The sequence below is a fragment of the Toxorhynchites rutilus genome, chromosome 3 (genome assembly GCF_029784135.1).
Source record: "Toxorhynchites rutilus septentrionalis strain SRP chromosome 3, ASM2978413v1, whole genome shotgun sequence".
Classification (NCBI taxonomy): domain Eukaryota; kingdom Metazoa; phylum Arthropoda; class Insecta; order Diptera; family Culicidae; genus Toxorhynchites; species Toxorhynchites rutilus.
In genome coordinates, this window is record NC_073746.1 from 276,536,594 (window position 1) to 276,553,212 (window position 16,619).

At 37.0% G+C, this 16,619-nt stretch overlaps 1 protein-coding gene across 2 annotated transcripts in view; it reads left to right on the forward strand.

Moving 5' to 3' along the window:
* LOC129778902 (uncharacterized) overlaps window positions 1–16,619 on the forward strand; it is an 88,889-nt gene that overhangs the window by 62,675 nt on the left and 9,595 nt on the right. For both annotated transcript variants that reach the window (XM_055786080.1, XM_055786081.1), the window contains exon 2: window positions 9,110–10,904. In XM_055786080.1, coding sequence (XP_055642055.1) covers window positions 9,110–10,904 — 1,795 coding nt within the window. The remainder of the gene's footprint in view (window positions 1–9,109; window positions 10,905–16,619) is intronic.

The window sequence follows — 16,619 nt, forward strand, 5'->3', positions numbered from 1 at the left end:
ACCGATATAGTGATTCTCAGATTTTCGTAAAAAGTGGTAATTTTATTCTTTATCGCAAAATATTAGACCCGTATTTTTTTATTTTTTCATTAGGGTGACCATTTCCATTTTAGGGTTGTCCGAAAAATCAACTTTTTCCTCATTTTTCCAAAAATGACTTTTTTCAAAAATTCATGTGAACTACTGAACCGATTTAGACGATCGACATATCAAACTGAAGCTAATTAGCTAGTGGAACAAAAAATCATTTTTTCCTCTACCAAAAATCATAACTTTTGATTTACTTGACCGATTCAGATGGTCGACATATCAGCCAATGAGCTAGTCTTGTTTGAAAAAATATTACACCCTGAATAAAAATGGATCTTGTTTTCGTAATTATTGATATTTGCAAGAGCACCATATTTTTTATTCTTTTTCTGAAAGCTGAGCTTTCACATAATATATATGAATACCAGAAAGGTGTTATTTTTCGTTTTTGAGTTATGATTTTTCAAAGTTAACATATTTTCAGTTTTCGTTCAACATTTCTATGTAGAGGAGATGTGTCTAAAACGCGCCTGCGGGCAATTTGACCCGCCTGATTTTCTCGTAAACCAGCAAGAATAGAAATGCATTAGATACAGGCAATCGTGCTAGGCAATGATAGAATCCCACCATGCAAGTTTTACATTTGTAACATGTTTGAAAAAAATAAGAAAAATAATTTTCTTCGGAAGCGATTTTCGATGTAATTTTCTACATCATTTCTATAAGGTTTTTGTTGCTTGAAACCGATTCAGAGGCGAAAACTGTGGTTCATATTTATTGAGTCGAGTTCCCAGTGAAAATCTCAGATGAAGAAAATGGTAAGAAAGGATACATTTCCTTTTCAATTTGATATTTTACGCATCAGCTTACCATCGGGCAGTACGGCATACCCTCGATCGGGGCAATTCGCTCGCCTCCGGCCGGATAACATTCTCACGAGAGAAATAGCTTGTATGTGAGGGATGCCAGATGATTTTCTCAAATATCTCTGCATGACACGAATAAATGTTTTTAAATGTAATTATAATGAACAAAAATTAACAAACTATCATGATATTTCTAAATCATGTTCGATAAATCACAAAATCAATTGTTTTCAAATACTTTGAAATGGCCTTAGTATGTTTTCACAAAATTAAATGTCTTCTAAACGAAAACATGTCTTCACATCTAGCATCTTTATTATGTGCTAAGAGAATGTAGGAAAAAAAGAGCGCGGACTGGAGAATTAATGCACGAATACTGGGAGAACACGCTCACCGGAGAAACGGTCGCTGGTGGGCATGAAGTGAATATATTGATGGAATCTCTCATTCATACAAGCTGTTTCTCTGAGCTTTATAGTCTCTGAGAGAAACAACTCATGGGCATATTATATTTCTGCTAGGCCATTCAACACCGTATGATTGGAAATTTAGAATTTGAGCGCCTTACAAAATAAAATTCGTAGCACTTTTGTTATTCAGTATCTAAAATACAGAACGATAACAGATGACTGAGGGTTAACTAATCTACGTACTGACGTAGTTGTTATCTTAAATTTTAAGAGCACGGTCAAGAGAAATCCATTCTCGCTTAGGGGGTGCGTATTACACACTTCTCCTAAAACTAGACTGAATGTATGTGATTATAATTCAATTAATTGGCAAGTGTATTATTTTTTCAGAAAAAGCTAGCTAGTAGGCTTTAATTTGACATGCCAATCATCTGAATCGGTCCAGTAGTTCAAAAGTAATAATTTTTTGACAAAAGTCATTTTTGGGAAAAAAGGGAAAAATGATTTTTTGGACCATCGGGTAACTTTGAAAAATCATAACTCAAAAACGAAAAAAATGCCTCCCTGATTTCGAAATATGTTATGTGAAAAATCCTCAGCTTTCCATAAAAAATATAAAAAATATAGCGCCTTTGGTCCCGAAACTAGAAAACTATAAAAAACGAATACAATCAATAATGACAAAACCAGAACCTAGAATTTTTGCAAGCGTAGCATTTTTCCAAAAATGACTAGCTTATTAGCTTTAGTTTGATATGTCGATCGTTTAAATCGGTTCAATAGTTTATAAGTTATAATGCCATTTTTGGCATAAGTTAAAATGCCATTTTTGGAAAAAAAGGGTAAAAAGTCGATATTTCGGATCAGCCTAAAATAAAAATGGGCACCCTAACAAAAAAATAAAAAAACGGGTCGAATGTAACTACCACTTTTCACGAAAATCTGAGAACCACTATATCGGGTTCCCATGGAATGGCTGAATAAAAATAAAAAAATTAAAATAAATATTTGATTGTATTGATCGTGGCTTCAATTCTAGGACCCTCCATTGATTGATCTCCTTTTTTAATGCTAGAGACGAAAAAACTTTGTAGTTCAAAGCCTCAAAAACAAAGTTTTCCATTCGTATTGAACACTAATTTTATACGTTGAAGTTAATTTTCATTCATAATTTCCATTTGAAAAGTGTTCATTCTGTCTGAAACTTACCTTAATTATTATTACTTATTACCTTTGACGAAAAACGTAGTTCAATGGCGTGCCGTTCATTTTGTTTCCACCCAAAACCTCAACCCGACAAATCTGCCTCAGTGTCGTCCAATCGAAGATTTCTCCGGGATTTTAAGCTCCTTGGTGTACAAAAATAACTGGAGAGCCACGAATAGCAAACCGTAGATTGCAAAGATGACATGATGTCAATTGTTTACAATTCATCCATCGGAATTCAAGGTCTACATGAATGCTACACTAAAACTACATTTAAAATTTGTAAAATTTTACAAGTCACATTGAAACCAAACACATAATAAGAAGTACTAAAAAGCACACACAAAGATGAAACTGGCTCGTGCAGAGCGTAATCGGTTCGGTGTGGTGGAAGTCTAAGTAAACACCAATGTCTGAGTGGTCGTGATACGACGTTAATATTGATTTGAGCGAGAATCCATGGGGCATCTATCTTACAAGGAGAAGTTTATCGACGAATGTGACTTTAATTATGTTCCGTCTCTTCTCCATTGTATCCACCCTCAGCAGACGGCATCGGCTTTGATATGATGGGAGCTTATTTGGATTTGTCCAACTCAGAAATCTTAATGCGTACCTCAGAAACTTCGATTCTATTCTCTCAATTCTTTCGATCCATACCCTAGGAAGGGGACCTATACTACAACCGCTGTTTCCAATGTGGACCGAAGTAAACTAAAATGTAGAGATCTTAAAAATTGGCGTTGGGGCACGGAATTCGGCGGATATCTGGAAGATGAACCCTATGTATCGGTTGGCATTGTTGATGACATAGTCATAATGTTCACGGAAGTTCAACTTTGAGTCCAACATTACACCGAGGTACTTCACAACGCGTTTCCTTTCCAATAGCTCGTTCCCTGTGCGGTAAGTCCAGATGATAGGGGTTTTTTTCCTAGTGAACGAGATGACTGTGCACTTCTTCACGCTTATGATCAGATAGTTTCGCCTGCACCAACTCGCAAAAATGTGTATGATCGTTTGCAACATCCTGTAGTCATCGACAGACTTCACGTGCCAATATATTTTGAAGTCATCGGCATATACGATTCGACATCCCTGGGGCACGGCATAGCAGACATCATTGAAGAACAATAAAGGCCCAACATTGCTGCCTTGTGGGACACCGGAGTGGTTAGAAAACGGTTCAGATTCAGTAATCTCTAACTTAATGTTAACCTGGCGGTTTATCCTTTATTTATTTAATTAGACTCAAGAGGATAAAGTGCCATCATCAAGCAACCTGACGGATTGTCAAGTATGATTCCATCCATTTTACGAGATACGTCGCTACTCCTGGGCGGTCTAGTTTGGACAGAAGAATTATATGGTTCACTCTGTTAAACGCAGATTTTAGATCCATATACACTACGTCGTAAATTGTGCTAAGGTAGCTGTAGACCTCCCCGGGAAGAATCCATGTTGGTCTTGGGAAATATATGATTTCGCAATTCGAAACATTTCATTGCTTATCAGAATTTCAAATACTTTGGATCCTGCACATAGTGATGTTACGCCGCGGTAATTCATTATATCACTCTTGCAGCCCTTCTTTAACGCCGGAAACATAATGGATTTTTTCCAGCATTGTGGAAACACTGCTTGCGAAAGCGACTTGTTGTAGATGGATCTCAACGGCAGATCGACGTTGCACATTTGATTAGAACAATAAAAGGAATCTCATTCGGTCTAGGTATGGTATGATGATGTTGATAATGATGATGGCCCACCTCATACCCCTACAAAGGTTTGAGCAGGACGATTTATCTTATAGATAATAATTAAGTTTAAAAATATCAAGAGCCCAGTATTATAAAAAACAAAGCGAACTGGATCTGTTGCAGGCATAAATATTTATTAATAGAACAGTAAAAATAGGCACAAACTGCGAAAAAACAAACAATGTTCCTATCCATATTGACATTGACGTAGTCATAGTCTCAACTTCAGGCCCAATGTTTTTTCTAAGGCATGTCAAGAAAATTTCCAACCCGGAAAGATCCTTGACTGATTGGGAATTGAACCCAATATCTAAAAGTTTCTACTTAGAACATAAAAGAGATCTGCTACAATCAGAAATAATCGATATAACCATCTGATGAAAGATAGTTTACGATAATTCTGAATGAGCTATCTCAATTCCAGTTTCCACTCCAGACCCTATATAAAAATTTCATTATGTGTCAGTTTTCTGCCAGTGTTCATTATTAACATTCGTCCAGGCCCACCAAACGCGCGCGTGGCTCAAACTTTCGTAGACAACGCTCTTTTTTTTTAACAATCTACAATTTTTACAAATTTAACAATAAAAAAACATCATCATTATCAGTACGAACATTGCAGTTTGAGATACTTGTAAATAAATTTTCTAATTTCAATTAATATTAAACATAAATAAATCAATTGACAAAAAAATTACGAAAACCTGTTTACAAAACAGATTTTACATGGGAAATATACATTCTTTTAAATTCTGCCATTGTTGCCGCCCGTTTTATTTCTCTGGGCATCGAATTGAAAAAATGTATTCCTTTGTATAACAACGAGTTCTGGGACCTACTGAATATAAAGTTAGGTGTTCTTGCATCATCCGCGTTTCTAGTATTGTATCTATGAACATCACTTCCTCTTTCAATTCGATCACACAAGTAAAGGGTGTGTCACATCAAATTGCATCACGGAAAAAACGCTGTAGAAATTCGCCCAGTAGACCGATCCTTTTGAAAATTTTAGACAGTAAGAATAAAAACTATTAAACAACTTTTGGCATTTTCTTTTTATTCATACTTCGAGCCCAAGCCCGTATGCTCGCACCTTCCTCTTTACCCCGTCCATAAGGTTCTGTACAACGTCAGGTTGTAGTTTTTTTTTGACAGAAATCCATTTTCTCTTCAAGTCCGCCTCCGATTTGACAACTTTTGGGTTCTTCCGGAGGGCCTGCTTCATAATCGCCCAATATTTCTCTATTGGGCGAAGCTCCGGCGCGTTGGGCGGGTTCATTTCCTTTGGCACGAAGGTGACCCCGGATTCTCGAAATGAGTGCGCAGGATTAATTCACGACGCTCTTTTTCGTTCGACGACATTATTCCAAATTTACGAAAAATTGAGAGTGAAGCATGGCCAACGTGATCTATACACTCTTATCTGATATAAGCGGAAGCTGAAGATATAATTCCTAAAAATTAAATTTCTACAGCGTTTTTTCCGTGATGCAATTTGATGTGACACACCCTTTATCGAGGCAGCATACCGTTTAAAATTTTGAAAACGAACACCATTGTCAAGTAATAAATTCTTTGCTTCACAGATAGCCACTGTAGCGCGTCCAACATCAAATTAGAGGAAGTGTATCTACTACATCTTAAAATCAAACGCATAATATTATTTTGTAAACGCTGCAATCTCGTTAATTGTGTATTGTTTGCAAGGAATAGGATCGACGAGCAAAAGTCTATGTGCGGTGAGATCAACGATTTATACAATTTAATTTTTCTGTTCACCGCCAGTTCTTTTTTCAAACGACACAAAACGCCGTACTTCTTGGCAATCTTCTTGATGACATTATTAATGTGAGACTTGAAAGTTAAATTGTCATCAATGATAATTCCTAGGTATTTGATTTCATTCACGCTTTCTCATGTCTCACCATCTATTCCAAAATTTACGTCAAAACTGGAGTTTACTGAAGAAATCAGCATGTATTTTGTTTTGCCAACATTTAATTTCAATTGTTTAAATTTAAGCCACTGAGCCAGAGAATGCAAATCTATAGATTAGACGTAGACGATTTCAATTTCTTTATGGCGTCGAGAACATCTTCCCATCATACTCACTGGTACTCAAACACATCGCTTCTGGAAGCACGTCCCCTAAAGCACAATCAATTTCTGATTCTAAATAATTACCGTATCATCAAATGCCCTGTTAAAATGTTTGGTAAATAGGTTACATATTCCTTCAGTGGTAGTAGACGTTTCACCTCCCAAAAACATGCTCATCGGCAAGCCGGCCTTCTTTCGCTTCTCGTTCGCAAATGCCCAGAATCTTTTGGGATTATTTTTCAGGTTCCTTTTTTCCATTCCACATAGCGGCCATAGAACACTCGGTTTTAATGCTTGTATTTGGAGCTAGCAGTGTTGAACACTTCTTCTTCTTCAAATTATTTCAGCTGATTGAGCACAAACAGTAAATCCTGTAACTTCTGCGAGTTGACCGTTATTATTAAAGAATTAATAATTTTATAGTATGAGTAACATCTGGTTCTATAGTGATGAAACGCCGGAACTTGGTTTTCTTCGAATGTTTCGCGTTTGACCGAAACAACGAAGGTACAAAAGCTAGTTCTATAAACGAAGATAGTCATTGTACATAATTTTATCATTTCAACCGATCTCTTTTGCATCCCTAGAAGCCCAAAAAATGTAGTGTTTCTATAGTTATAAAACGGTGTGTATAGCCCGTTTCGTAATCCTACGTCAACTACGGGATCGTGCCTCAGACATAGTCCTTCATCTTTTTTGAAATTCATACTAATGAATGAAATCAGTTTGTTTTTGTTTTGGAAAACTGGTTTGTTATTGGTTGTTGAAATAAAAAATGTCTTATACACTACGTTTCATAACTATCGAACCACTCCATTTTTCTGAGTTTCCAGAGATATGCAAGAAGTCGGTTTAATTGAAGTATATAGTGTAGAACACAATAACTATTTTCTTTTATAAGACTGGCCATTTGAACTTTATTGTTGTGTCCAGGCGCGAAACATTCAAAAAACTAAAATTCCAGTGTTTCATAACTATAGAACCAGATGGAAAAAAAAATCTCACTCCTTTACGAAATAAGCGTCAATTTCACATGCATTACAATAAGTTTCTAATTCGTAGGTCATCTTTAGTTCTCAATCAGTTCAAATAACCCATTCCGGATGGTTTCGACTAGGATTGGGCGATCTCGGATCGATTCTTAGAAGATCGATCTTTTTCATTCCGATTTCCGATTTTTTGGATCGATCTTTGGTACTCGAGAAAATCGATTTTTTTGCTCTCGATCTTTTGATCTTTTTGTAGATATGTTTTTCAGTATACAGTAAAATCTGTTTTTGTGTGGTTTTTTCTGTGCGAATTTTTTTTTGTGCGATTTTCTGTTCTTGTGCGGTACCGAACACGATTTTTTAAAGCTGCTGGTGAAGTTTTGCTCGATTTTTTTATGCGACTTTTTTTGTGCGGTCCCTATCCCCCGCACAAAAAAATGGTTTGCCTGTACATCGATTTTTTATCTCACCAAAGGCCAGTTAACATTTCTTTTAAACATGTTAAACATGTTTTTTATCTCACCAAAGGCCAGTTAACATTTCTTTTAAACATGTTAAACATGTCAACATTTGGATTGCTTCTTGTATGATTTCCTTCTGTACAAATGCGGATAGAGACAGAACTAGCGGCAGCTACTGAGGGGATGAACTGTAACCGATTGCGCATATGATCACTGAACCTGATGTTGCCATCCATTACAGGCGAAAGATTGTTTTCTAGATCTGGCGCCAAAATCAACAATCATTCTATCACGTTCCTCCCAACCCAAACGCATAAGTTACTCTACGACTGATGATTATTGTAGGGAATTTTCTAAATTCTAACAATGACGTCGTTTTTTTCAGGAAATTATTCAATGCGTTTATGAAAAAAATGTTTTTAGTGAGTCAAAACCTTTTATGCGTCACGCTGGGATGAATTTTTCAACTTTCTTCCACATAGCAGTACAATATGAGATGGATAATTCAGTAAAACGAAAAAGGCCGTTCAAGCAAATAAAAGATTTGCACTCGAACGGAACAGTGACACCACTTTTTCTAAACGCCTAAAGCGACGAACCTGCCCTTGCTCGAGTGCGATCATTTCTCTGCACTTTGTTCCAACTAATCGATTTGATACAGCGACACTGGATTCACGCAGATCAATGTGGCATAAAACACTGAATCAATTAGTGCAATTTGCCACAGATCGCAGCTTCGTGTATGCTGTTAGCTGTTTGTTGAATTTCGTGTGCATCAATGTTTACTCTCTGGCTGCAGAACTCAACGCGGCGCGAGGAAAATACCCAACCTGGGGAAAGTACTCAACGCGTGAATTTTTCGTCCACTTTCTACAATTGCAAGACGCAGAATGCAGCTTTTGTTGCAAGTTTTCCGACACAGCAAAATATTTGACCCACTAAGGGGTGCAAATAAAATGCATTGCACTGAAGCAACAACAACAATTCACGTTCACATGTATGCTTTAATTTCATAAACAGGGCTAAGACAATTATCATACTCTTGCGTTTCCGTTCTTCCATATCTCGAACCATGTGTGTACTTGCGGTGAGGAGTCAATGGCTAGCATGGGTTGCAGTGGCTTCTGACCAACAGATCATCAACATTGTTTTCGCTGACCGTGGACATTTTTCCTCATTTTCTTAGCTAAAGATTTCTGACCGAAAAGTAGGTCTGGTGTACATTATGACGTGAGCTTATCAGTGTAAAATGTCACATTTAAATTTCTCGTTCGTTTATCTTTCCAGAGACATAAACCTTCACCGGCGACGTGCAAGCGCCCCTCCTCTTGGTAGTTTGAACAAGTCCGACTCAGGAGATAGGGACTCGGCATACGTCGAGGCGTTGTCCAATTTCAACGATTGGCGTGCGAGACAACGGCTGGCGAAGATCCACGAGTGTTGTCCGCTGGAGTCGTCCAATCTGCGCCGCATTCCTGCCGTTATTGAAGAGGTAGAAGAAACAGAGGGGGTAACTACGAGTGATTTCAGCACAGAAGTGGATATAAAAAGCGATGAACTCAAAGCCCTTAACAGGAAACTCGAGGCATCAAAAAGTCCAAGATACGTTAGGCATCGTTTAGATGTGGGAATTCCAAAGAAGCCAAGAAGATCAGTCGATTTCCACCGAAACATCAACAGGATTTCGGAGAGTGTCGAATGTAACCTGAAGAATACCAATGCTTCCGAGAGGCACTCGATGCCAACGGTGTCGTTTTCAGTGCTGCCACGGAAGAGCAGAACTCGATTCACGAAGCCTAACAACAGCATCATCTACGAGAACGAAGTGGAGGAATTTGAACAGATGCATGTCAAAGACTCGCTCGGCGACAGCTACGTTGTACAAAGCCCTCCGAGTAGATTCTTTAAGGAAAATTCAAGTCCGTATTCCAACACCAGTATCGCGTGTCGCTCCAATCCGGCGATCGTAGCTACCAGCCCCAAAAAGCAAACTAATTTGTATCAGAAATCCTCCCAAGGTCTCACCCGTTCTCGCAACTACAAAGACAAACGAGCACCGCCACCTCCGGTACCGTCATCCGAGCTACCAACCATTTTAGATGATCGCAGTCACATCCTGGAGAACGGTTCCGATTCTCCATTCGCCGGTTCCTATCGGGGATACGAGGTCAACTCATCGTCCATTTACGACGAACGTGTAATCTCCTCGCGTGCATATCGCGGCGACATGAAGGTGCTTAACTCTTCGGTGCAGAGTGCCGCTAGTGAAGAACGCCGAAAGTCACCCTCCTATCAGACCATTGTCAACAAGCATGGTGAACTAGTGGATTATGCACTGCCGTTCAGCGACTCCGCAGATACGCATTCGGAACTAAACTCGACCAAACACGCTGAACTTATCCACGACATAAAGGCCTGTGAGGATGTTATCACCGAGAATTTCCAATTTCTGAACAGTGATTTACACCCGTCGGCAATCGTGATAGATGATAGTGGAAGCCTTATCACCGAACCGATTAGTGTGTTGAAACAACGATCTCAAATCGTCACCGATCTCGATCGGTCCATCCAGAGTCAAGCCAAGATCAATGTAAATCAAACTCAGCATGATGACGAGGTTGAACTGGTCATCAACGAACCGCAGGATATTCTACTGGAGTTGGATTCGTTGGAAAAATGGAGCAAAAGTATCCAAATCTCGGATGAAATTCTGCAGAAGCAATTCGCCGAGAAGGACATTCTGGAGTACTTCCAACGAGCGTCTAGTCAGCTGGTGATTTGTTGGCCAAAAGAGCTGCATTATCGGGTGGGTACTTTACGCAACAGCTTTGTGGCACCCCTCGAATTCTCCTGCGGAGTTTTCCGCAACGCTCCGGTTACACTGCGCAAGTACTCCTTGAACGTGGACCGCAGCCTGTACTGTGCTGAAGAGGCCTGCAAAAAGGACTTCGAGCTGCTGAACCAAATGAAACACTTTGCAGTCGCCTCTCTGATGGCGGTTTGCTTCGACCCCAGTCTCAACCAAGCGACACTGATCCTGGAACCGTTTGACTTCACCCTCTTCGACTACATTCATAAAATGGTAAGTGTTGCCGGGCGAATTTCGGGGGAATGTGGAATTCAAAACCTCTTTTTGGTGATGTTGTAGTAACACAGGTTTAAGCTTAAATTTATAATTTTCAGCCATGCCACGCCAAACCGATATAGTGGTTCTCAAATTTTCGTGAAAAGTGGGAGTTTTGTTCCTTATCGCAAAATATTAGACTCGTATTTTTTTTTCATTTTAGTACCCATTTCCGTTTAAAGGTGATCCAAAAAAATTTTTTTTTCCTACTTTATCGAAAAAAATCATTTTTCAAAAATTTATAACTTTTGCACTGAACCGTTTCAGATGATCGACATATCAAATCAAAGCAAATTCTAACTCTTTGAAGAAATACTACATTCGCAAAAAAATTGATTCTGTTTTGGTAGTTATTGATTGTTTTTCTTTGTATATTTTACATGGTTTAGAGAAAAAGGACATTATAATGTTTTTATTTTTTCCTACAAGTTTAGCTTTTTACATAACTTATCTAAACATCAGAGACGTAATTTTTATTGTTTTGAGCTATAATTTTTCAAAGTTAACATGTTTTGGTTGCACATGTTAGCCCTGGTCTGGAAAGTCGAAAAAATCATTTTTTTTGTTTTGCATTTTTGGGAAGCTCATGCCCTCAGAAATGTTGTCCTAATAGGATTTTTCGATATCTGATTTCGTTGGAAAGTAACAGCCAAAAGTATGCGGTCTCCTCAAAAGATATAGTATTGCTGTACCAATTTTCAAACGCGTTTTTCTCGAAACCATGTTTTTTCAGCTCGTGGTATAGATATCTCAAGATCTACTCGACCGATTTGGCTGAAATTTTTTATCAGCAGTTAAAAATGAATCATCTGAAGCGTTACATAGCTGTTTTTAACATCTCATTTGTTTTTTCATGAAAAATAAGTCGTTTTTAACAAAAATGGCCGCCATTAAGACTATTTTTTGAATTTTCAAAAACATCTATGTAACGCTTTAGGTATTGTCCTGAAGTCTCAAAATATTCATTGGAATTCGTTCTGCGACACTTTGTTACATCAGAACCGATACCACCAGCAAGGTACCGATTTTCAGACAGCATTTACACATTCAGCTGTCAACAGCGTAATCATCATCATTCATGTACTTTAAAAAAATGGAAAATACATCTTCAAATATACCTTAAACAATAACCAAAATACCCGAACACTTTTCCTTTATTCCTAACATCCAAAAAAAATCACAAAAAAAACAATCAATCTTCAAGAATTTTTTTTTTCGTTTTCCGTTTTCCGGAAAATGACAAAGAATTGAAAAATCGCCAAACAAAAACATTGGTCAAAATCAACATTTTTTATCCTGTAGGAGATTCAATCACAATGTGTGATCTTTTATCAATGCAATACTGTAGAAAAGTTTTCTTGAAAAAAACAAATTTGAAAAATTTTTGAATTTCATAAGGTTTTGTTTTTTGTTAGGTTATGTTCCGCACATAGTTGCTTTAAACCGAATTTACTGCCCATTAAAGTTATACAAAATTGAATGAAATTGATAGTAATCATTTGATGCCAAAACCATAGAATAGTTAGAAACCATAAGATTGTCTTATCAAAATAATTGAATCATAATGGATAACGTAAACTAAGAAAGCTATCACAAGACGAGAAAGGTGAAAAGTTCCATTATTACCTCACTGAAATCAATTATTCGCTATGGATGATATGCATCTAAGGATCTCAAATGGACTCAATTACTGGTCCCACCGTTTAGAGTGCCCGCTGGTAAATGGGCCAGGAGTGAAGACGAAGAAGCAGCAATTTGTACAAACCATCTTCGAAAAGTCCGAATCAATCGGCACCTAATCAAAAAACGCTCGATTTTTTTGATGCTGCAAATCAAAACAAAATGTTTTCAAAAATAAAATCAATGTGAAGAAGTCACCCGATATTGACCACATCAACGAACAGATGATCAAAGAATTACCTGATCTAGCAATTAAACATCTCACGAGAACTTTCAACGTGATGACTCATATAAGATGTTTCCCACAAGCATGGAAAATTTCGACCATCATTGTGATTCCTAAGCCAGGTAAAGACGCCCTGATGGTGGAATCTTATAGACCTATCAGCATCAATTTTCCCAAAAGTGTTCGAAAAAATCATCTTATTAAAATTAACGCCCAAGACTGAAAGATTGATCCCGAAACTTATTAGAATTTTAGCTGTAACAGAGCCGAATTTTAATCGTGTACATGTCACATGTTTATCATATCTATAATTAGCACATCACACAGTTGCCATTTTTCGGAGTATTAGTATTCCTTTTACACCATTGCATATGGTGCATTACATTTCACAGTAGCCATTTAGGCGTAAGAGTATTCGTTCTGTTCTTCGATTGTCCAGATAGACCGGAGAGCGGAGACAGTTTACATGATCATTGTTGAGTTATTAACAGAATAGCAGCCCGATGTATCTTGCACAGCAGAGCAGTTGTATGGATGAATCGATCTTATTTCGGCCGTTGATCGATCTCCACCTCTGATGATTGTTGCGTGGACGTAGTTATTCTGTAACAACACAAAGATGGTCAATGAGAGCCCTGAGTTTTGAACTCGCGATCGATCGCTTACCAGGCGAACGCGCAACCAATGTGGCTACGGATTAATAGCCCCCAAGTAGCAAATCTTGAATTTTTTTTCTTGTAAACTAATCATTATCAATAAAAGCCGCTCCTTTAAGAAAATGGTTTATTTCAAAGTATTTGGTAAACTTGCCATTTCGGTTGATAACCTGGAAAATTCGTGTTGGCAGATTATTTACCAAATTATAAATTACCAAATTACCAACGGATTTCAGAGTGTCAGAGTGTAGTCTCCAGTGAATTTATCCGCTACACTGTACAGAGTTTGTGCGCCCTCTTTCCACACTCTAGCACGACCGAGTACAAAATATGAAAAGTACAAAATAAGCTGCTAAGGGGCTGTCCACATACCACGTGGATAGAAAAAGTACGACTTCAGACACCCCCTCCCCCTCCGTGGACAAGCGTGGACATTTCCTATACCCCTCCCCCAGTTGTCCAGGTGGACTTTTCTTCATTTTATTTAGATCAAGAAAATAATTGAATTGGTCTTAAATTTCATTTTCAACATGTTTCTATTTTCTATCTCATGTTTTTATTAACACTAAACAAAGAATTTAACTATATGTTCAAAAATGATTTAGACAACAGTTTACTTAATGTAAAACTACTATCACTATCACAAGAAGAATTTTCGGAGGACGCGTCCATTTTATACATCAGATAAGACTGTTTACTACATAAAATCATAATTGGCCGTTTTGTAGTTGTGAATCTAATTTCGGGGATTTGTTATTATAAAACGACGTGAGACCGTACTATGTTAAATAATTAAATATATTTCAAATACCAAATAAACCAGACAATGAAATCATTCGTTAAAAAATAATTATTGCATTTTGTGTAAGAAAAGCTGAATCAGAAGATGAAGCTGATATGGATATCATAACTCTGTTTAACCTATAAAAAGGTTGTGTTGTTTTGTGTAGTTTTGGCTCGTTGAATTGTCGAATTGCCCGAATTGTCGCTCAAACTCATAGACGTTTGTCAGTGGTCTGTTTCTGATGTCGTTCACTTAGCCAATTCTTTATTCCATTATCATTAGTTTACTATTGCAAAATATTTTACGAATTGTTCGCTCGGACACAGATCGTCTGAGCATCAATGACATAATTCCACTTTATCTGGGTAGTGTCTGGAGACTACCATTTTGTTTCACAATTTTACGTCATTCTTCACACAACATGAACATTCCATCCTCCAAAAACTTTTTTTTTTATCTTGCCGAAAAACTGGATAAGGTGTTTTAATTTTTCGAACAGTTAGAATTATCAAAGAGACATAAAGTTTGGAATTGTGCAGGTGGAACACGAGGCCTATCATATTGGCTGATCGTGGACAATTGTTCTGAATCGCCGACTTTGACTCATTCAATTGCGAGCAGTATTTGTTTGAATTTATCTTCGTCTTCTTTTTGGCTTCGAGAGGCCTTAAACTTCGCAGTTCATTCACCTCTAGTTGAATTTATCGACTTGGTAGAAGCTCATAATGAAGAATTTCAATCAGGTACAGAGTATTTTGCTTGTCCCAATTTTTTTTTTCAACATTGTTGTAAACGGTTTGATCTTTCACCGATCACTAGATTTTTTAGTAAAACGGCGTGTTATAATAGCGCTTATAAAACGACTGGCATCCATTGCGATCCATTAAGTAAGTTTTGGTCAAACAACCCATACATTGTAGTGTTTTACGTAACCAAGCTTTATTGAATAGGAATTTCAAAAGGAATTTGATAGAATAGGCACCTAAGTGTTACTATAGAAAAAAGTGTTATGTAGAAAATTAATAAAATTATAACCATATTATTATAATCTTTATACCATACTTTTAATTAATTCATAGTACAGATGGTTTGTACTGGAGTTTTTTGCGAAACACTATATGGATATAACTTTTGTATTTGTTATTGTTGTCAATTCGTCTTTAAATTAAAGAAAATATTGCTGGTTCATGTAAAAGTAGTCTACAAACTGATTTTGATCTCCGTTTAATAATTTATCCGAACAAACCAAACAGAAGTGTAATCAATAACTAAACAAACCAATAGAAGCGTATTCAAAAAATTCCACATTTCAATGAAGAAGAGCATCGCTGCTACAAACTCCACCACCCGCAACTAAGAAAACAATGTCTTACATTTCCAATGCTTAAATACTTGCAAACTAACATAATTTAACATTATTTTTCAGTATAAATCAGCTCCCGATACAACTTATGTCCGTTTCTCTATTTCCCATCCAGTATCTTCTATCCTCTTTGTCAATCAAGATCACTTTCAGTTCATTTTCGTTACTTTCAGAATACACAATTCAGCGAAGAAGTTTAAGGATATGAGAAAAATATGGATTTTCGACCGTGCATCCCAACCTTTTCATTGATAAACATAGGTATTACTTAGGGTTGTAAACTTTGAAATTTTTTGGAAATGCAGAGCATAGAATTTGTTTTTGATTATAGATATGAATGTATTTTTGAAAAAAAAAATTAACGTGTCCTCGTGGATATTACCTATACCCCCTCCCCCTCACCGTGGACAAGCGTGGACATTTTCGAAACCCCTACCCCCCCCTAAAGTTGTCCACGTGGTATGTGGACAGCCTCTAAGACGAATTAATGGCGTCCCTTGGTACATCCGATAACGATAAAAGTTTCGTCTCTGATTTCAGGATATACAGGTCGGACTCGATTATATACAGTTGGAATTTTTTTTTATGTTTTTTATTAATTTAAATGTAAATAATATTTTAAATAGAATGGAATAAACGATATATTAAATTAAAAAAAAAGACTTATTTCAAGAAGAAATTTAACCTTTCAACGTTAAGGTGTAATTTAAGTGACTAATTCATGTACAGTGGGGTAAAAATCGTGATTTGTGAAGATTTTGCTTGAATTTTCACCAGGAATTAATTATATCGATATTGCAGCCAAATTAAGATAGATAGAAGTTGGGTGTCAAAGAACAAATTGTAGAGCGGTTAAAGAGCTTCAATTTGATCGATAAAAACAATCCAGTTTAATAAAAAAAATCTGGATGACATTAATAATAACACATTAAAAATTACTAACTTTTAAGTTTTTCACTTCCAA